The sequence below is a fragment of the Callospermophilus lateralis genome, chromosome 18, assembly GCF_048772815.1.
Source record: "Callospermophilus lateralis isolate mCalLat2 chromosome 18, mCalLat2.hap1, whole genome shotgun sequence".
Classification (NCBI taxonomy): domain Eukaryota; kingdom Metazoa; phylum Chordata; class Mammalia; order Rodentia; family Sciuridae; genus Callospermophilus; species Callospermophilus lateralis.
The window spans coordinates 14,361,268-14,383,207 of NC_135322.1; the positions used below are offsets into that span (position 1 = coordinate 14,361,268).

Genomic DNA, 21,940 nt, shown 5'->3' on the forward strand with positions numbered 1-21,940 from the left:
ACAAGGATTCCAGAGGTCAGGAGGGGGGGAGCAGAGCATGGGTCAGGCAGCCCTCCAGGAAGCACCGACTCCGTCTCAGCAAGTCCACGGGACCTGTGTGTGCCCCCTATGACCCCCATGTCTCTTCTCAGGCAAATTCTGGGGTGTGCAGAGGATACAATGACCCAAAACCTGTTCAGCCAGTCCCTTCTAATGGAAAAAAAAAATCCCCACAGGACAAAATAAAACAAATCCCAAACTAAATAATTCTACAGGAAGCAAAACCCACATGTCTGTACGAAACCAGGAAACCCAGGCCTCTGGCCTTACACACAGCCTCAACTGGACTAGGGATGGAGGCATCGTGTCCCTCACTGTGGTTTAGGATAGGGCCTCAGAGCCATGCCCATCTCCAGACACTGGCCCCAGATTGGTGCCTAGAAACAGGATGTGGGTGGCTTGGGACCAGCGATCAGCCCATGGGGACTGGGGAGGAGTCCAGACCCGGATATGGGCTTTTTGCTATTGTTCCTGGCAGGGGCCAAAGGAAGAAATCTGGCCAGTGAGCCAGCAAACATCAAGAATGCTGCCTCCCTGCTCCCCACCCCCACTCTACCCAGCCCCTGCCCAGATGCAGGCTCATGGCACCCTGCTCCCCAGCTGTCTCCCTCGGGAATGCCACCCCTCCAGTAATTTGTACGACATTTCTCATCGACTCCAAGGACACAGCCACCAGCTGTTCTCACACCCCACTCAGCACCCAGGCTCCCGACTCCACCCTGCCCAGGCCTTCGGGGCTCCCCATTCCATCTGGCCCTGAGATCAGCAGCCTCCTTCAGGAAGTTGGCATCATTTGCCTGGCAGGTGGCCCCGGGCGTGGCCTGAGGGGCTAAGAAACTCCCCTATATAACCCAGCCTGCAGGTGCACCCTAAAGCTCCAGGGACCTGCAGGTGAGAAGGGCTGGGGTCCCCCACAGAAGTGGAACAGCAAGGAACAGCAAGTTCCCTACTCTTGCCTCTGGCTCCAGACCCTTCTCCTCCCTGGACCCTCTGAACAGCCAAGTCCTCATCCTCGTCCCTGGTTTCTGCCTCTTCCACTTCACCCCACCACCTATTGGACATTCCTACACACACACACACACCCTTGGATTGGGCCCACCTTGCCCCAACTACCCAAGTTCTCTTCCCGCCTCGGTCTTGCTAGTGGCCAAGTAACCTTGTCCTGAGACTGGCCCCTTCTGTCCTCTCCAGGGTAGTCTCTGGCAGGACCAGCAGGCAAACCTCCTATGACCCCCTGTCTTTCCCTACCGCAGACATGGGTTCCCTGTGGAGCTGGTGGACGCTCTGGGCCGGAGCAGCCCTCCTGTGGGGTAAGTCAGATCCATCCCTCATCCATGTCCTTGTTCCAATCTGGGAAACTCTGCCTGCCTGGGTTAGTACCAGTCATTTGGGTCCCCTCCACAAACCTACCTCTCAGTATCCTCCTGGCTATTGACGTGAGAGAGAGACCTTTAGGTTCTGCAGAGAAATGTGGAATTCACCCATTTTTTTTTTCTCTCTCTCTGTCTCTGTCTTTCTCACTTCCCCTGTTCAGGGATGTTGGGAAGCCCCACTTGCCTCTACTTTTAGAAGATACATTGTCCTCTCTTTCATAATACCCTTCTTCCTTTTATCCTCTTCACAAACCCCCTAAATCCTATAAAGACAGAATTTATACACTGGTAGCTGACTTCAGTCAGTGTGTGCCCTTTGGTGCACAAAACAATTTTGGGTTGGCGATTTCCCAGAAAAATTCAGATCGTTTTTCTTAAAAAACGAGAACATGGTTGGGTGCAGTGATGCCATAATTCCAGCTACTCAGGAGGCTGAGGGAGGAGGATTGCAACTTCGAGGCCTGCCTCGGCAACTTAGTGAGGCCCTGCATCAAAAACATAAAAAGAAATGTAGCTTAGTGGCAGAGGGCCCTTGGCTCAATCCCCAGTACTAAACAAAAAAGGAAGGGAAGTAAAGTATTAAAAAAGAAAGGGCCACAATCCCTCCTAATAACTGGCTAAATCTAGTAGCAACAACCTGCTTTAGGTGGTGTATATGTGCTCTGGTTTTCCAGTTTGTACTACTGGCCTGGCCCTGGCAGCACTTAAGCTTGAGAGCCAGATTTAAAGTGTTTGGCTTTTGGGAAAAAAAACAAAAACAGAAGGGATTACAGATGAATGTTGCATGAGTAATAAGAAAATAAAGAGGTGGGGGTGCAATTATTTCAGCATGTTTTCAGACAGAGGGCAAGTGCTTGGCTCTCGGATGGGGAGGATTAGATAAATGGCCCCACAACTGTGTTTTCTTAAGGATTGACCCAGGAGGTCACAGCGACCCCCAAGAATGCCGGCGGGATGGATTTCCTGGCGACCTTCCTGCAGAATTACCAGGCCGGGTACAGCAAGGCCAGTCTCCAGCTCTTCATCTCCAGTTTGTCAGAAAACATCGCCACGGTCTCCATCATCAGCCACGCAGATAAGACCTCGCAGACGGTCACAGTGAAACCTGGGCAAACAGTCACAGTCAACATCACTGCTGAGGCTGAGATGTCCGGCACCAATACCTTCATGGGTGCGGTAGAGGTTCACTCTGACCAAAACATCTCCGTGCAGGCGTTAAATGCTAAGCCCAGCTCAGCGGACCTGACGCTGTTGCAACCTGTCAGTGCCCTGGGCACAGAGTACTTTGTGGTCACACCTACTGACATCTCAACCCGAAATGTCAGGGAGTTTGCAGTGTTGGCTGGCTCCGAAGGTGCTGAGGTCAGCGTCCACCTGAAGGGGGCAGTGACGTTCAAGGGCAAATCCTACTCAGCCGGCAGTGTCCTAGAGGTGACTCTGAACTCTTACGAATCGGTCCAGTTACAGAGCAAAGTTGATCTCTCAGGGTCAAAGGTCACAGCCAACAACCCCATAGCTGTTTTCTCTGGCCACAGCTGTGCCCAGAAGCACACGAAGTGCGACTTCGTGATGGAACAGCTGTTACCCACATCTGCCTGGGGCAAACAATATGTGGTCCCCCCTCTGGCCGCCCAGTCCAACTATGATCTGGTCTACATTGTGGCCAGCCAGACCACAAACCTCACCTACAACCAGGGGGGTACCCCTGGCTCCCGGGTGCTCCAGATGGGTGATGTGTTTGAGTTGCAGGTCAAGCCAAAGCAGCCACTCACCCTGTCTGCAGATGTAGGCATCCAGGTGGTGCTGTTTGGCACAGGTGCCGAAAGGAATGATGTGACCTATGACCCCTACCTGATCCTGATCCCAGATGTGGAAGCCTACTGCCCTTCCTATGTGATCAGGAGTATTCCAGACTCTGAGGACGTGGTCATACTGGTGGCACAGACAAATGACACCAGCGGGCTGACCATGGATGGGCGCAAACTGGGATCCACACTCACCTGGGTGCCTGTGCAGGGCAGTCAGTTCTCATACGCTGAAGTGGACCTCAGCACTGCTGAAGCCATCCACAAGGCTGAGGCAACAACCAACTTTGGAATGCTCATCTTCGGGCTGGCCCAGGCTGTGGGCCTCGGGACAACAGCTACCTGTAGCGCAAGTGAGTGACGGGCAATCACCCTGGGTCCTGACCACCTGGCCACCCCTTTCCTACTTACCTGTTCCTCGGTGGCTCCCTGGCTCAGCTGAGCTGTCCACCTCTCAGGTCCATCTTCCCTAACATCGTAGATTTTTTTCAGTCCCCTCTCCCCACCCACACATACACCCAGGAAGGATATGATATTCTAAATATTTAGCAACCCGAGCAATCCAGGGCACAACCAGTCAGAAGTTGCCCCAGCCAGAACATTGTAGCAGGAAGCCTCCATTATACCAGCATCACCCCTTGCCTGTTGGTTGGTGAGGAGGTACATATAACAGGTACATCTCAGGGATGGGTTACTAGGGGAGAGTCCAGGTGCCAAGGTAGAAGGATCATTGGGGAGGGGTCAGGTCAGCAGCTTCTTACCAACCAATTTGGAAATATTTTGACATGTTAGCAACTAATACAGCTCTACTAATGCTACTCTCATGTCTCATATAAAATTGTTGATAACTAAACTCAGAAGATCTAAGAGGATAGCCAGGTGCGGTGGTGCTCACCTGTAATCCCAGTGGCTCAGGAGGCTGAGACAGGAGAATTGCGAGTTCAAATCCAGCCTCAGCAATGGTGAGGCTTTAAGTAACTCAGTGAGACCCTGTCTCTACAACATAGGGCTGAGGATATGGCTTAGTAACCGAGTGTCCCTGAGTTTAGTCCTCAGTACTCCCCCCCAAAAAAAAAAACAGAATAATAATGATGAGGGGGGCAGGTATCTCTCAAGGAATCCAAGATCTTTCTAGGTACTTCACCTTTTGACATGATTAATGAATAGGACCTGGGAGCCTCCAATTGAGGAGCTGCCACCAGGAGTGAAGGTGGCATGTGAGGACACAGAGGTTAGTGGCAAATTTGCCTAGGGTTCAAATGCCACCTTTGCTTGGGAGACCTCGGGCACGTGACTTCACCTTTCGGGACTTCAGTTTCAACATCAGTAAAACTGGGATAAGAGCTGCACCCTGGTCACAGGATTTTAGTGGGGTGTCGATGGTTAAGTGTGAAGCACTTCTGGGCAGTGGTAGGAAGTAGTAGAAAGCTAGTCAGGGGGAGCTTTGTTAGGAAGGGTAGGGAGGCAGGGGTGTTTGAAAAGAGGGAGGCTCACAGGGAGGGGCTGTTTCTTCCTTGGTGGTCTTCTTTAAGATAGGACCCTTGGCACTAGGGCTCCCTATCCTGGCAAAAATGTCCCTTCTCCCTGCCCTCCAGGGCGTGGATGCCCTCTGACTTCAAGGGGCCACTTTTGGCTTGAGTAGTAGAATGGGGGACTGGGTGGGTGGCTGATTATAACAGGTACATCTAACACACGGTTCAGTTCCAAACTCAAAACCCTGACAACACCCCCCTGCTCAGATCCTGATGGAGAGGGATCCTCGTGGATCTCCTGTTACAAATGAAGACAGTGGGGCCCGAGCATTTCAAATAACTAAGCCTATGTTACAGAGCTGGTGCGGCCAGGATTCCCACCCAGGACGCCTATTCCTCCGTCATTTCCATTTTGCTGAACAGTCTCCGTATTGCATGGTCTGTCCTTTAAAGCATCCCTTAGCCTTTCCAGCCTGGTGGGAAGGCAAGGCAGAGAGGGAAAGAAGAAGAGAAAAACCCAAAGGAACATTTCAGGGACTGTTCCGGGTCCTGCTTTGCTACTTTCCATTCTTCTGGGCTAAGCCGTGTTTAAATGGGGAATCGGAAAGCCTGGGGTTTTCAGGGGGGGGGGCGGCAGAGGAGCTCTCCTGGACTCCGAAGTGCGCTGCTGTGAGAAAACCGTCCAAGTTCCCCAGGGTGGGAGGACCCCAGGATCTGCCCCTGGGGACGATTCTAACTCTTGATTTCCACCCTGCCCCCTCCCCAGCTGGACGGTCCTCTGCGGACCCCTGCGAAGGTGTGCAGTGTCCGGTGGGGCATCACTGCCGGGCCGAGGGCGGGAAGACCTCGTGCGTGCGGGACCCCACAGCCGTCTGCCGCGCCCAGGGTGACCCTCATTACACCACCTTCGACGGGCGTCCCTACGACATGATGGGCACTTGCTCCTACACGATGGCCGAGCTGTGCGGGCAGGACGACACCCTGCCTGCCTTCAGTGTCAATGCCAAGAACGAGCACAGGAACAGCCGTCTCGTCTCCTACGTGGGCTACGTCACCGTGCTTGCCTACAGCCACTCCGTGTCGCTGGCCCGCGGGGAAGCTGGCTTCACCAGGGTGAGTGTTGGGAGGCCTCGGGTTTAGCACCCACGAGCTCCCAGTCTGAAGGCAAAGCCTTAAGCCCTGGTGTTAGACCCCAACCCCAAAACCTGTTGGGGTGGAGGATGTGGAGTGGTCCCAGGAGGGAGGGAGGGGAGGTGGGAAGGGAGGAGTTGAAAATCAGTAGCAGGACCTTAAAACCCTTTCCTCTAGAAAATGTTCTAGAAACTTCTAGAAATTTTAAGTAATGCCTAGAGAGATGATTAGATAAAAAGCATATGCCACGTGGTCTGTAATGACAAAAGAAAAACAGGAAAGAAAGGTCTCCAACAATGGGGGATTTCTGAAGTGACCCCATCGCTAAAGTAAATGAGCACCTACTATGTGCCTGATTTATGTCTTAGCACTTTCCCTGCATTGATCCAAATTTGGTGCTTACAACAACTCAGTGGGATAGGAATCATGAACAGGGATGGTTGAGGAAACTGAGGCTGAAAAGCTGAGCCGCTTCCCAAAGGCCAACAGCTGCCAAGAAGCTAGGAAGAGGTGGCTCTAGGAACAGGGCCAGGCTGGCTCCTGAGTCTCTGTTCTGCCTCTGGTAAATGCCTTCCTACTCAGCCTGAACAAATTACAGCACAGAAACAGTTTCCATTTCCCCCCCACACACACACAGGTTAGTTTTGCCTGGTTGACAATGTCACATTAGCCGGGTGGCATGACACACACATGTGATCACAGCCTCTAGGAGGCTGAAGCAAGAAGATCACAAATTCTAGGCTAGCTTCAGAAATGGGATGAGACCTTCAGCAACTTAGGGAGACCCTGTCTCAATAAAATAAAATGGGCAGGTGCCGTGGCACACACCTGAAATCCAGCAGCTCGGGAGGCTGAAACAGGAGAATCTCAAATTCAAAGCCAGCCTCAGCAACTGCGGGGCACTTAGCAACTCAGTGAGACCCTGTCTCTAAATAAAATACAAAAATAGGGCGGGGAATGTGGCTCGGTGGTCAAGTACCCCTGAATTCAAGTCTCAGTACCAAAATTAGAAAAATAAAAATAAATTTAAAAATTAGAAGGGTATATTATAAAAAGTCTCATTTCTACTCCTGTCTTTATCTACCTTCCCTTCTACTCCCCACAGAGAACCACTTGTATTAATTTCCTGACTACTCATCCCAGGAAAACCCCTCTCCTCCCTGATTTCCTGACTCTGTCCTGTTGATCCTTTAAGGTTCGGTTCAGCTATCCCTTCTTCTGGGAAATCTTTCTTGACTGGCAGGATTTGGTGTGGTCCTTTTTCTAGGCTCCCAAACCAACCCAGACTCTTTTGCCTGTGCCTCCCTAGTCCTGGTCCTGACCACTCTGAGCTGTCACTATTTAGTCAGTAATGGATCTGTCTCTCCCAGTGGATTTGGAATCCATGAGGGTAAGGGCATGGGGCAGTCTTGGTCCCTGTTGTACCCCAGTATCTCCTACTTCAGGGCTAGTTGCAGAGTGAGTGTCTGAGGGGTGTTTATTTAATTGTAGCACTGATTTCATAAATTTATTTATAAATTTATTAGCACCTGCTATTCTACCAGGCTCTGTTGTAGGCAGTGGAGATAAAATAGTGATGGAAACTGACAAAAACCCATCTTAGTGGAGCTAACATTCTACTGAAATTAGATGATAAATGTGAGAGATTTGCAAATCATATACATTGGTACTGGGGATTAAACTCAGGGGCACTTTACCATTGAGTTACATCCCCAGCCCATTTTTAAAATTTATTTATGAGACAGCATCTCACTAAGTTGCTTAGGACCTTGCTAGCTAAGTTGTTGAGGTTACCCTCAAACTTGGGATCCTCCTGCCTCAGCCTCTCAAGTTCCTGGGATTACAGGCCATACACTCACCCAGCACAAGTTATATTTTAGAAAATTAGAAGCTATGTGAAAAAAAGGAAAACAGGGAGAGAGAATAGGATTAGGGAAGAGTTGCTACTTAAAATAAGGTAACCTGGGAGTGCCTCACTAGATCGGTGACATTGAGCAAATATTTCATAGGAGGTGAGGATGTGAGTGTGAGTGTTCCCTCTCTCTCTCTCTCTCTCTCTCTCTCTCTCTCTGGGGGGAGAACATTTGGGAGCCTGGGAATTGCAAGGGCAAAATTTGTGAGGCTTTGATGGGATACCAGAAGGAAGGAAGGGGAATGTGGTAGAACAGGGGAAATGAGGAGGGGAGGAGATCTTTATCTCACCACCACCCCGCCCTCCTCTGCAGATCAACAACCAGCGCTCAGGACTACCGGCCTCCCTGAGCGAGGGTCACCTGCGAGTGTACCAGAGTGGGACAAAGGCCGTGGTGGAGCTGGACTTCGGGCTGGTGGTCACCTATGACTGGGACTCCCAGCTGACCATAAGCCTGCCGGAGCGCTTCCAAAACCAGGTGTGCGGTCTGTGCGGCAACTACAACAACAACCCTGGTGACGACCTGCTCACTCCGGACGGGACTCTGGTCTCTGACATCGTGGAGTTTGCCAGTAGCTGGAAGCTAGACGATGGTGACGACCTGTGTGATGATGGCTGCCAGAACAACTGTCCCTCCTGCACCCCAGACCAGACCCAGCAGTACGGAGACAACCGTTTCTGTGGCGTGCTGACCGTGCCCGAAGGCCCTTTCGCAGCCTGCCATGAATCCCTGGATCCCCACCTGTTCCTGGAGAATTGTATATATGACCTGTGCGTGACGGGCGGGGAACGGATCAGCCTGTGCCGTGCCCTCGGCGCCTATGCCCAGGCCTGCACAGAGCTGGGCATCTCTGTTGGAGACTGGAGGTCACCAGTCAACTGCTGTAAGTGGTGCCGTGGGTGGGGGGCTGGGAGCACATGGTGAGGGGCAGGGGACCTCTTGCTCCTGCTCAGTATCTGAGCACCAGTCAGCCCGGTGCTGGACAATGCCTGGGACACAGTAGTGGCCGACACAGCCAGGCTGTGTTCACAGTGAACCCAGGGTTGGGGTGGACATATCACCAGACAGTGACAGTCTGGAATGGTCTGGGCTGTGATGGGGGAAGTTCAAGGGGACTATGGGACACCAGTCTTGATCCATCTTGGGGAGAGTTTGCGGGAGGATTTCCTGGAAAAAGTAATATTTCATCCAAAACCCAGAGGAGAGTTGGAAGTAGCCAGGAAAAAAGGAGGAGGAAGTTGGTTCTAGGCTCAGGGAACACCATGGGCTGAAGCTTGGCAGGAGAAACAGTCTGCAGAATTCCAACGCAGAAATACAATTGTCTTCCTCTGCTTGTGCTCCTTGCATACCCCACCACCACCACAGCCCAAGCTCTATAACCAGGTGTTCACCCGCTTAATCAGTCATTCAGTCAACAAATACTCTGTCATCTCCCCGGCCCTGTGCCATGCCAATGTTGAAAACACAGTGAGGATCCACAGAGACCCACCCCTGCCCCTGTAAGACTCCCAGAGGTGTGTTTAGGAGACAGGAAATATCTTCAGAACACAAAAGAAAGCGAGTTCATGAAACAAGTATATGAGAGACTCGCAAAGTGGAGAGTCCAGGGAGGGCTTTTGAACAGGTAACACTAGAGCCAAGAACAGGGTCTGGTGATGGAGTCAGCTAGGTAATGATGGTGATATTCACCGAGCACCTCTGGGAAAACTAACTCACTTAATTCTCACACCAACCCTGTGAGGTCAGCACGGAATCATTTCACGTTCCTGATGGGGAAACTGAGGCACGGGGAGATCAGAGTGATTTACTCATAACTCCACAGCTAAGAGATCTGGGACTTGCACTCAGGCTGCCTGAACTCCAGTAGACTCGCATTTGACCTTGCACCACATTGTCTTTCCGAGGCAAGGGTGACACAGGCAGAGGGATTGGCCATGCAAAGACCCCATGTGGGAATTTGAGCAACAGGGAGAAATCCCCATGGCTGGGACAGAGAGGGAGTGAAAGAGGTGAGGGCAGTTGGTGTGGGTCTTGTGGGCCTTGGGAGAAAGGCCTGAGAAAGATGGAGCTATAGGAGGACTCTGAAATGGGGAGAGACCTGACCTGACCGTGTCCTCTCTGGCTGAGGACAGAGGTGAGGGCAGCAGCAAGAAGACCAGGCAGGAGGAGGCTGCTGCCTGGATGGGACAAGGAGGCAGATCAGATTCTGGGTGCGTTTTGAACACGATTTACCCACAGATTGGTTGTCCAGCCAACAGGATGCAGAAGGGTCACAGACCTCTGAGGGTTGGGACCTGGGCCCTGGAAAGGATGAAAGTGGCATTAATTGAGATGGCAGGCTCCAACAGAGTAGCGGGGTGTGCGGGGCATCCCGAGGGCCCTGCTGACCCACTCCCCATCCTCCCGCAGCCATGTCCTGCCCGGCCAACAGCACCTACGAGCCCTGCGCCCCGCCCTGCCCCGCCACCTGCAACTCGGAAGCCTCACCCGCCAACTGCTCGGGGCGCCCGTGCGTGGAGGGCTGCGTGTGCCGGGAGGGCTTCGTGATGAGCGGCGGCGCCTGTGTGCCAGCCTCATCGTGCGGATGCACCTACGAGGGCCAACTCCTTGCGCCCGGCCAGGCGATCTGGGCCAATGATCAGTGTAGCCAGCGCTGTACCTGCGACGGCGCCACCCACGCGGTGAGCTGCCAGAGCGTGAAGGGCTGCCCGGCGGGCGAGCTGTGCGAAGTCCAGAACGACCTCCTGGGGTGCTACCCCACCAGCTTCGGGAGCTGCCAGGCGTCTGGGGACCCGCACTACGTGAGCTTCGACGGCCGGCGCTTCGATTTCATGGGCACCTGCATGTACCTGCTGGTGGGCTCGTGCGGCCAGGACCCGGCGCTGCCCACCTTCCGGGTGCTGGTGGAAAACGAGCATCGGGGCAGCAAGACCGTGAGCTACACGCGCGCCGTGCGAGTGGAGGCCTACGGAGTGGAGGTGGCCGTGCGCCGCGAGAACCCGAGCCAAGCCCTGGTGAGTGACCCCGAGCCCAGGCTGGACGGAGCGCAGGAAGTGCGTCCTAGGATTGGTGATTCCGGGTTCAGGTTAGGGTTGGGGGACGGCTCGAGGATCTGTGGCCAATGGTTAAGGCCCAGGTCCCTAATCCAGGACGTACTGTCCCTCCTTGGGTGTGTGACGGTCTCTCACCGCCTCAGTTTTGTTCGATGTCAAAGGGATAAGGAGCCACCATTCACGGGGTGATTGTGCGGATGTCATAAATGAACCTGGGAAGGGTATATAAGAGAGGACTTGCGGCCACCGAGTGTTCAGTAGACGTTGGCTGCTGTGGTTTTTGTTGTTGGGAGCCTTCAGAGTGGTAGATTTGCACATTTGCTGGAGGAGGGTGGATTTTCAGAGAGCTAGAGGGTGGATGTGCCACGTGGGTCCCTCGCAGGGTTGTGTGTTGGAGGAGAGCAGAGTTCCTCTCCCAACCTCTCAGATCATGATGGGGCAGGACTCACAGAGGCCCCAGGTTTCTGGGCAGAGGGTTCTCAAAGGACCTACCACAGAGTGAAAGTAAAAACCAATGATGTTCTTTTAAAAAGAAGTGGAGAAGTGGGGTTTGGGGGACATTCACACAATAGCTAATCAATGTCATTGAGCAGTTTTGGCCCAGGCCCTGGGGAGGTAGATGACTGAACCAGAAATGGGAGATCAAGAGCACCTTCCATGTGCCAGGTGCTGTGCTAAACCCTTCAGGTACCTTAACCCCTGATCCTCACAGCAGCCTTGGGCCAAAGGAAACCTCATCCATAAATCCAGTGTCTGGCACAGAAAAGGCTTCAGATAAACAGAGGGCATGATTATTATTATTATATACTTACATTCCCACCTCTCTAAAATGACATTTTGCCTGAGTCTTGAATAATAATAGCCAACATATATTCAGTTACTTCAACGTACTAAATGAGGAAACTGAGGCACAGAGAAGTTAACAGAGAAGTTAAGTCACCTGCTCAAGGTCGCACAGCTAGTGAGTGGCAGAGTTAAGAGTTTGAAGACAAACTGGCTTCAGAGTCTGTACTCTTATTTTTTTTTAATTTTTTATTTGTTCTTTTTAGTTACACATGACAGTAGAATGTATTTTGGCATATCCTACACACATGGAGTATAACTTCCCATTCTTGTGGTTGTAGATGATGTAGACTTACACTGGTTGTGTACTCACATATGAGCATAGGAAAGTTATGCCCAATTCATTCCACTCTTTCCTGTTCCCATCTCCCCTCCCTTCCCCAATTCCCCAGTCCAATCCAGTGAACCTCCACTCCCCCCACATTGTGAGTCAGTATCTGCACATCAGAGAGAACATTCAGCCTTTGGTTTGGGGGGCTGGCTTATTTCACTCAGCGTGATAGTCTCCAGTTCCATCCATTTACCAGCAAATGCCTTAATTTCATTCTTCTTTATGGCTGAGTAACACTCCATTGTGTATGTGTAAGACCAGAGTCTGTCCTCTTACCCATGACACTGTCTTGCCTGTTCTGAAGAAAGAGATGGAATGGCAGGGAGAAAAGTAGACAGAAGGGTGTTCCAGAAAGAAGAACAGCAAGTGCAAAGGTCCTGGGACGGCGATAAGTTGGAAGAGTTGAGGGCCAGCAAGGAGGCCTGTGGGGCCGGAGTGAAGGTTGGGGTAGGAGTTGAGGCAGAGGCTGGCTACGATCAGGCTTGTGCTCTCAGCTAAGCCTGAAAGATGAGGGGAAGGCCACCAGATGAAGAGTGGTGGCTTCTAGGCAGAGGGAACAGCAGGAACAAAGACAGAGTTGGACTGAACTTGAAGAGCACAGGAGAGCAGCACGGAGGCCAGCGGGGATGTGCATCAGGAGTGAAGTTGGGAGGCAGGATAGAGCAGTTGTTAGGAGAAGAGGTCAAAAAGGTGGGGACACCCAGGGACTTGTGGGTAGACAGGGTCAATTTTAAACTGATTGTGAAGTATAAGATGTCAGTAGCCAGGCAAAGAATAGGGATGTGGAAGAAGGTGGGAATGTCACAAGCAAGGGGTACAGCGGGTGCAAAGGTCCTGAGGCTGGGAGGAGCTTGGTGCGTTTGGGGTGCCTGCATGACTGGAGTTGCCGAAGGTGGGTTGTAGTGCTGTCCTGGGAGATTAAATTGGAGAATAATGGGGACTTCAAGACCATCTTAAAGTATTTGGATCAAAGCTGACACCTAAAAGATGAGGCAGAGGTTACCAGATGGAGACTGATGGGTGGTATTCCAGAAAGTGGGAAGGGCCAGCGCGGAGGGCCTGAAGGAGGACCAAACGTGATGTTTGAAGAGAGTAACAAAGAGGTCAGAGTCACTGGGGCCAGGTGGAGGGGTGGGCCATAGAGCCACCAGTGCCCTGACCAGTTCCCCCTCCTGCCTCTCTGCCCAGTTGAATGGCATCCTCCATTACCTGCCCTTCCAAGCCGCAGACGGGCGCGTGCAAGTGTTCCGCCAGGGCAGGGATGCTGTCGTGCGCACCGACTTTGGCCTGACCGTCACCTACAACTGGGACGCCCTCGTGACCGTCAAGGTGCCCAGCAGCTATGCAAAGGCCCTGTGTGGGCTCTGTGGGAACTTCAACGGGGACCCGTCTGATGACCTGGCTCTGCGGGGCGGAGGCCAGGCTGCCAACGCTCTGGACTTTGGGAACAGCTGGCAGGAGGAGCCCAGCCCCGACACCTGTGGAGCGGGCGAACCTGGCAACTGTCCCAAGCTGGACTCCCTGGTGACCGAGCAGGTGCAGAGCAAGAAGGAATGTGGAATCCTTGCTGACTCTTCGGGGCCCTTCCGGGAGTGTCACGGCAAGGTGGACCCCCAGGGTGCAGTGCGCGACTGTGTCTATGACCTCTGCCTGCTGCCCGGCCAGTCTGAGCTGCTGTGTGAGGCCTTGGCTGCCTACGCCGAGGCTTGCCAGGCCGCTGGGGCCACCGTGCAACCCTGGAGGACCGAGGAATTCTGCCGTGAGTACCAAGAGTGGCACCTGGGGGTCTCGGCCTTAGGTATTTTCATTCATGCACAAGTATCACTCATTCACTGAATCCTTACAACTGCTTAGTGAGGTGGGGATTAGGGTTGTACAGACCCATTTAGCAGAGCAGGAACCCGAGGTTAAGAAAGTTACGCAGACAGCCAGGAAGTCACAGACAGTACAGATTTGTCTTTGTAAAATGACTGAGTCCATCTGGTGGCCCTCAGTCAGAGTCTCATGTGACAGGTGTCATTCAGAGATAATCCAGAGGTGCTGCCTTTCCAAGGAGCTTGGTTCCCTCTCCAGTTCTCGGTCACCATCTGGCCCACTTTACCTATTTACAGCATCTACCTGGCCCCTGAGGGCCTTGCTTCAGCCGTGAGTGCAGGATCAGTTGGCAAACATTTTTTTCTTGCCTATTAAAGAAATTTGGAGGGGCTGGGGCTTGGGCTCAGCGGTAGACCATCCACCTAGCACGTGTGAGGCGCTGGGTTCTATCCTTAGCACCACATAAAAATAAATAAATAAAATAAAGATATTAAAAAAAAAGAAATTTGGAAAGGCAGACATTTCCTCACCTGAGTTTTGAATTTTTTATTTATTGTTCAAATATAATACACATATGAAGAATATGTACATATCATAACAAATAGCTTGCTCCTTTTTCAGTAGAAGAACAAATCTGTGCAAATAGTTGCAAGTTCAAGAAAAAAATAATAATTTCAGGTCCCCTGCCTCACAAGATAACCACTATTCTGACTCTTAAAGTTTTTTTTATATAAATGGAACCTCATATTTTCATCCTGAGTATAAATAATGACAAAAGAAAAAATTTCCAACAAATGGTAACTTTTGCCTTTTTTTTTTTTTTTTTTGGTACTGAGGATTGAATCCAGGGGCACTTTCACCACTGAGCCACATCCCCAGCTCGCTCATTCATATATATATATATAGTTTTTAGTTTTAGGTGGACACAATATCTTTATATTATTTTTAATGTGGTGCTGAGAATCGAACCCAGTGCCTCATGGATGCTAGGCAAGTGTGCTACCACTGAGCCACATCCCCAGCCCATATATATATATATATATATATATATTTTTTTTTTTGTAATGTTTCTGTAATTTTAGATGGACAGAATGCCTTCATTTTATTTGTTTATTTTTATGTGGTGCTGAGGATTGAACCCAGTACCTCACACGTGTGAGGCAAGTGCTCTACCACTGAGCCACAACCTCAGCCCCAGCCCTTTTTTAATATTTTATTTAGAGACAGTGTCTTGCTGAGTTGCTCAGAGCCTTGCTAAGTTGCTGAGGCTGGCTTTGAACTTGCAATCCTCTTGCCTCAACCTCCTGAACTGTTGGGATTACAGGTGTGCGCCACCATGCCCAGCTAACTTTTGACTTTTAAAAACCTTTTCATTATGGAACTCTTTGTACATCCTCAAAAGTGAGTTAGGATACGCATTTCATCGACTCCTCATCTAGTCTCCACAATGACTGACACATGTTGACATCTTCAAACAAAACCGTTACTTATATTCCTCTTTTAACATAGCACGAACTGGCACATATCACTGTTGGAAAGAGTCAGAGAAATCCATGAATGTCATTCCTTTGTCTCCTTTAACATATATTCATTCATTGATTCATTTGTTCATTAACAAATCCAGTCGGGTGCTGCCTAATGGTGTTTTGGTCAATGATGGACTGCACATACGATGGTGGTCCTGTAAGACTCTATCACCTAGTGACATCATAGCTGCCTTAGTTTGTGTAAGTACACTCTGTGATGTTCACACAATAACAAGACCTCTTAATGATGCATTTCTCAGAACACATTCCTGTCATTTAGCAAAACGTGACTGTTTTGTTGAATACCTACTATATTCCAGGCACTGTCCTAGGTGGCTCTGGAGCACTTGACATGTTAGTGATGTGACCAAAGAACTAAATCTTCACTTCTATTTAATTTCAGTTAACTTACATTTAAATGGCCACAGGAGGAGATTTGATTTGGTTCAGTTTTTAGTCTTTCCTTTTTTTTTTTTTTTTTGTTTTTTGTTTTTGAGGAAGCTGCCTGTCTTATCCACCAGAGTAAAGCGAGTAAAGAGAAGTGTTTTGGGTTTGGTTGGTTTTTGATCATGACAACACTAAGTACTTTAAATACTAAAATTTAGTATTAATCATTATTTTGAAATCATGAAATATTACTAAATACTTAAAATTCACTAAAAACAACAAACTTTTTAATTACTACATAAAAGGAGGGAGCTAGAAATACTGCATTCACAAATATATTGCATAGATTATGCACACACATACATCTTCATGCTTAAATTATGAACCACGGATCAGCAATTTATACCCAACTTAAATAAAGTCATTAAAGACATTTCAGACAATGCTGAGCCATGGTCACATTGGCCTAGGATCTTCCTCTTAGGGATCAGAGCTGGGGTGGAGGTCGGTGGGAGAGTGCTTGCCTGGCATGTTCGAGGTCCAGGGATCCATCCCAGGACCAAAAAAATATAAAATTTAGCAGGATCAGATTGTGATGCAGGGTGTTCCCAGGCCCTGCTGGAATAAAGGCTTCTTGTAGGTGGTCATTTGTGAGTGTGCGTGGGGGGGTGAACTGTGTCACCCGAGAAAGAGAATTCCTGATGCCACTGGCTCCTCTCCCTGCAGCCCTGACCTGCCCACCTCACAGCCACTACGAGGCATGTTCCCGCGGCTGCCCACTGTCCTGTGGAGACCTCCCAGTGCCCGGGGGCTGTGGCACAGAGTGCTACGAGGGCTGTGTGTGTGACGACGGCTTCGCCCTCAGTGGGGACTCCTGCGTGCCCCTGGCCTCCTGCGGCTGCGTTCACCAGGGCACCTACTACCAGCCGGGCCAGAGCTTCTACCCCGGACCCGGGTGCGAGACCTTTTGCCACTGCCAGGAGGGCGGCCTGCTGTCCTGTGAGCCCTCCTCCTGTGGCCCACAGGAGGCGTGCCAGCCGTCCAATGGAGTCCTGGGCTGCGTGGCCGTGGGCTCTGTCACCTGCCAGGCGTCAGGAGACCCCCATTATACCAGCTTCGACGGCCGCCGCTTTGACTTCATGGGCACCTGTGTGTACGTGCTGGCCCAGACCTGCAAGACCCGGCCTGGCCTGCCCCAGTTTACCGTCCTGCAGGAGAACGCGCCTTGGGGCAATGGGAAAGTTAGTGCGACCAAGGTGATCACCGTGCTGGTGGCCAACCACACCCTGCGACTGGAGCAGATGCGATGGACGGTCAAGGTAAGGGCGGGGAGGGGACAGCGGAGGGACCCTGGATGGGGGTGATGGAGGGGGGTGGGGCTCAGCCCAGGATGCACAGGGCCAGGGAAGGATGTGGGAAGCATAGAGGTCCCCGAGGAGAGAGCCGATCAGAAGAGTCCTTGGGGACCTGGGACCTGTTCCGTGTGGCTCAGTCTCTCTTCCCTGCAGTCTGTTGACTACCCATTCTGAACATCTCTGTCCCCTTCCTCCACCTGCGCTCCACTCTGTCCTGCCCCAGCCACCTCGCTGGTATGTGGTGCATCCAGAAATTGGCCTGCGTGGGGTGGGAGTGTTGGCACTCAGGGGTGGCGAAGGTTCAGCAGAGAGGACAATCCCCTGCCACCCCCATAATAACCATTACGACAGCAGCAAAGCAGCTCCAGTTCCGCACGCTGCCCCAGACCTTGATGGCTGCTAAGCACTTGGCGTGCACGCTGTCATTTTATTCTTGCAACCGTAGTTGGAAGGACCGTGATTTGCTTCACGTTTTTAGAGGGAGAGGTCCCATCACTGGCCCAGAGTCCCCCAGCACAGGCAGGATTTGAACCCAGGTTTGTGTGCCAGGAGACAGTGGACTGGTCCCTGTACAACTCTAAGGTGCTTTGCTGACTGAGAAGGATTTTTGGCCTCACGTAGAAACTAGCATTTCAGCTATATTGAAGGGATCTCCCCAGAGAGCCCACAAAAATACAGGCACACAGCCTTCTTCCGTAGCAGTAATGATGAGGATGCTGATAAATAGCTGGCTTCATCAAGGGTTCCCTGCACGCTGGACATGCATTGCACAATTCAATGTCTTCCCTAACAATATCCCAAGCTCCCAGAAGAGTGCCTGGCATATAGTTAGCTCCAAACACATGGGAGTTGGTGTTCTTGTTTGCATCTCCCTGAATCTCCAGCATCCATATGAGTTGGAAACCATCATTATGCCCACTTTGCAGAAGAGGAAACTGAGGCCCAGAGGTTAACTCTTGCCCTTAGTCACTACCCATCCCTGCTTGGAAAATACCAAGGTTGACTATGGTTTTAGAATACTCAGCCAAGAGCATGCCTCTCTCCTGCCTTCTCCCCTGATTCCTCACACTTCTGGAAGAATCCAATGTGCACTACATCTGTGATAAGGATTTAGAAGGCTCTGCTGGTGGGCTGGGGCTGGGGCTCAGTGGCAGAGCGCTTGCCTTGCACATGTGAGGCACTGGGTTCAATCCTCAGCACCACATGGAAATAGAATAAAGAAGGCTCTGCTGGAGCCCAGAGTGTTCCACTATTCCTCAACTCATGGAGTTCATTTCCCCAGAAATTTAGCCTGAGTTTCCACCCACTGATGCTTAAAGCAGAAACCCTTAGTCTTCATTCACTCTTTAGAATAGAAACTTCCAGTAGTAGCTACTTATCACAGCAAATCCTCCCAGAGCATGCTTTCTATACCAGCCCCTTTCTCAGCACTTTACAGTTTTTTTTAAGAATATATTTTATTTTAGTTGTAGTTGGACACAATACCTTTATTTTTCTCTATTTATTTTTATGTGGTGCTGAGGATCGAACCCAGGGCCTAGCACAGGCTAGGCAAGCGCTCCACCGCTGAGCCACAACCCCTGCCCACCTTACAGACATTAATTGATCTAATCCTGAAAATAACCCAATGGGGTTGATACTAAGACCCGCTGGTGAGGTTCTTATTCCCTTGAAACCTGTATTAGTTTGCAGGTGGCTGCTATAACAAATTGCTACACTTGGGAGCTTAAACTAACATTTATTTTCTCACAATTCTAGATGCCATGGCAGGGCTAGACCCCTCCAAAGTCTGTAGAGGAGCTTCCTTCCTTTGGTGGCTCCAGGTGTTTCTGGGCTTATGTGGCAGCACTACAATCTCTGCCTTTGTCTTCCGGTGGCCTTCTCTGTGTGTCTGTATCTTCTTCTGGCCATATAAGGACACCTCTTGTTGGATTTAGGACCCACACTATTCCAGGATGGTCTCATCTTGAGATAATCACCCTAATCACATCCACAAAGACCCCCTTTTCCAAATAAGATCACATTCGGAAGTTCTAGGGGGACATACTTCGGGCACACCATTCAGTCCACTACAAGACCCAGTTTTTAGATTCATTTTACAAATTTGGAAACTGAGCTGGGTGAGGTGGTGCACACCCCTAATCCCAGCAGCCTGGAAGGCTGAAGTGGGAGGATCACAAGTTCAAAGCCAGCCTCAGCAGCCTAGTGAGGCCCTAAACAACTTAGCAAGGCCCTATATGATATTAAATAGGGTTGGGGATATGGCTCCGTGGTTAAGCACCCCTGGGTTCAATCACTGGTACCGAAAAAAAAAAAATTTACAAATATGGAAACGGAGGCCCAGATAGGTGAGGGCACATAAGCAGGGACACTTGAGGTACTGACCCTGTGATCCAAGTGTGGCCTCTGAGGTGTGGCATCCCCTGGCGCCCAGGTGGACGGCGTGGACCAGAAGCTGCCGCTGGAGCTGGCCGAGGGCGCGGTGCGCGCCTTCCAGCACGGCTCCGACGTGGTGGTGGAGACCGACTTCGGCCTGCGCGTGGCCTACGACCTCATGTACTACGTGCGCGTCACCGTCCCGGGCAACTACTACAAGCAGATGTGTGGCCTGTGCGGAGACTACAACGGCGACTCCAAGGACGACTTCCAGAAGCCCGACGGCTCGCAGGCCGCCGACCCCAATGACTTCGGCAACTCCTGGGAGGAGGCGGTGCCCGACTCCCCGTGCGCGCCGCCGCCCCCCTGCGAGGACTGTCACTGCAGCCCCGAGCTGGAGGAGAAGTACAAGAAGGAGGAGTTCTGTGGCCTCCTCGCCAGCACCACAGGGCCGCTGGCCAACTGCCACAAGCTGGTGGCCCCCGAGGGACCCTTGGAAGAGTGCGTCTTCGACCTGTGCCTGGGAGAGGGGAACCTGACCATCCTCTGCAGCAACATCCACGCCTACGTGAGCGCCTGCCAGGCGGCTGGAGGCCACGTGGAACCCTGGAGGACGGAATCTTTCTGTCGTGAGTGAGGGGGACACGGAGGGGTCAGGAGCTGGGAGGCTGGGGCACAGAAGGGGCAGACCCTGCACCCTGCAGCACCCCCCCCACCAGACACCCTGATGGACACCCCTTTTTTTGCAGCCATGGAGTGCCCACCCCACAGCCACTATAAGCCATGTGCAGACACCTGCTCTCTCAGCTGCTCGGCTCTCAGTGCGCCCCTGAAGTGCCCCGAAGTGTGTGCTGAGGGTTGTGAATGCGACCCTGACTACCTCTACAACGGCCAAGCCTGCGTGCCCATCCAGGAGTGTGGCTGCTACTACAAGGGTATCTACTATGAGGTAGGAGCACAGACATCTAGGGCAGAACCCAGGGCCTCACAGCCTGTCCATTTGGCCTCCTACCTCTCTCTCCTCCCCTTCTCTCCTCCCCTCCCTGATCCCACCTTGGTCCAGCTAGTCCTCTCCCAGCCCCCTGCTTTTGCTTCCTCTGATCCACCCTCCACATGGTAGTTGGAAATACCTTTATAAATATGACCATGGGTCCTGAAGCTTTAAACCCTTCCCTGGCTCCCCAGGTCAAGATTCAGCTTTGTCTGGGCAAAGGGGGTCTCCATGGCCACAAAAATGACATTTTTGCCTCTCTTAGACCAGCTGCCAACCCCCTCTGTTTCCCTCTCCTTCAGTGAGTCCTTTTTCTTTGACTTGAGTGGTTGTCTAAAATCTGTCGCCCTCACAAGACTGAGAGCTTGCTATGGTCAGGGACCCTCTGTTGTTCTCCTTACACTAGCAATACTAGAAATAATAATAAATGTGTGGGTGGTTCTTACCACCAGCCAGCTTTTATTTTACATAGACACTTTTATTACAAAGAATTTCAAACCTGCAAATGTTAACAGAACAGTGCAATGAGTCTCTACATCCTGCTCATCCCAATCTTATTTCATCTCTACCCGGCCGCTTTCCTCTCCAGTCTGGATTGTTGAAGGAGGTCCCTTTTCGTTTCATCTGTATGTTGCATGTGTATTAACTCAGATATAGTTTCTCTGGCGAATGAGATTATCATAGGCAGTTTACAGATGCCTGCAGCGTACAGATGAGGAAACCGAGGCATAAGGAGGTTAAATAACGTCATCCTGCGTTGGATAGTTCTGGAAATAGCAGAAATAGGCTCAAAGCCAGTTAGTCTGCTCTGGAGGATTTGCTCTTAATTACTGTTCACACGGCTTCTCCTCTACAGCAGACATCTGTGGCTATTTTGGATGAAAGAGCCAGGAAATGCATGAAAGGGAATGAATGAATGAATGAATGAATGAATGCCTGACTTGGGCCCCAGTGCCAAGGTGCCACCTCGATGAAAGATGCCATTCTCATGTTCTCTGGACCCTTCTGCGCCTGGAACACTGGAGATGCCGGAGTTGGCTCCCACCCATGGGCTGGATCCCTGATCACCATGCCCTCTGTCCCCACAGCTGGAGCAGAAGGTCCTCATTGATGACTGCCAGCAGGAGTGTGTGTGCCACGCGAATGGAACCATGGCGTGCCAGGATCACACCTGCAAGCCAGAGGAGGTTTGCAAGCCCCACGAAGGCGTCCTGAGCTGCGTCTCGGGCTCCAGCCCTGGCCCTGAAGGTGCTGGGCTGTGGGGGGTGGGGGCTGGGGGAAGAGGGCAGGGACCTGGGAGCTGAGAGTAGCATGGCTTCATGGTGGCTTTCTTGTGGGAGGCGCAGAGGGCTAGGACTCTGGGCTGGGTTTTTCAATGTCAAGAGCAGAGATCAACATTGTGGGAGGCAAGGACCCCTGGGAGGATTCCAGGTCGAGGGGGACCTTCAGGACTAGAGTTCTCAGGACAGATGATGTCAGAGGCACTAAGTATAGAGCAGAGACAGGCAGACTTTTTCTGTCAAGGGCCAA

At 51.5% G+C, this 21,940-nt stretch overlaps 1 protein-coding gene across 1 annotated transcript in view; it reads left to right on the forward strand.

The window, feature by feature from the left end:
- The first annotated feature begins 1,294 nt into the window (after positions 1–1,294).
- The window catches only part of Fcgbp (Fc gamma binding protein), a 36,678-nt gene continuing 16,032 nt past the window's right edge, over positions 1,295–21,940 (forward strand). The window contains exons 1-10 of the mRNA XM_076837523.2: positions 1,295–1,349; positions 2,323–3,570; positions 5,456–5,802; positions 8,046–8,616; positions 10,143–10,747; positions 13,149–13,719; positions 16,415–17,007; positions 19,478–20,048; positions 20,169–20,368; positions 21,499–21,675. Of these exons, the coding sequence (XP_076693638.2) occupies positions 1,295–1,349; positions 2,323–3,570; positions 5,456–5,802; positions 8,046–8,616; positions 10,143–10,747; positions 13,149–13,719; positions 16,415–17,007; positions 19,478–20,048; positions 20,169–20,368; positions 21,499–21,675 (4,938 nt within the window). The remainder of the gene's footprint in view (positions 1,350–2,322; positions 3,571–5,455; positions 5,803–8,045; positions 8,617–10,142; positions 10,748–13,148; positions 13,720–16,414; positions 17,008–19,477; positions 20,049–20,168; positions 20,369–21,498; positions 21,676–21,940) is intronic.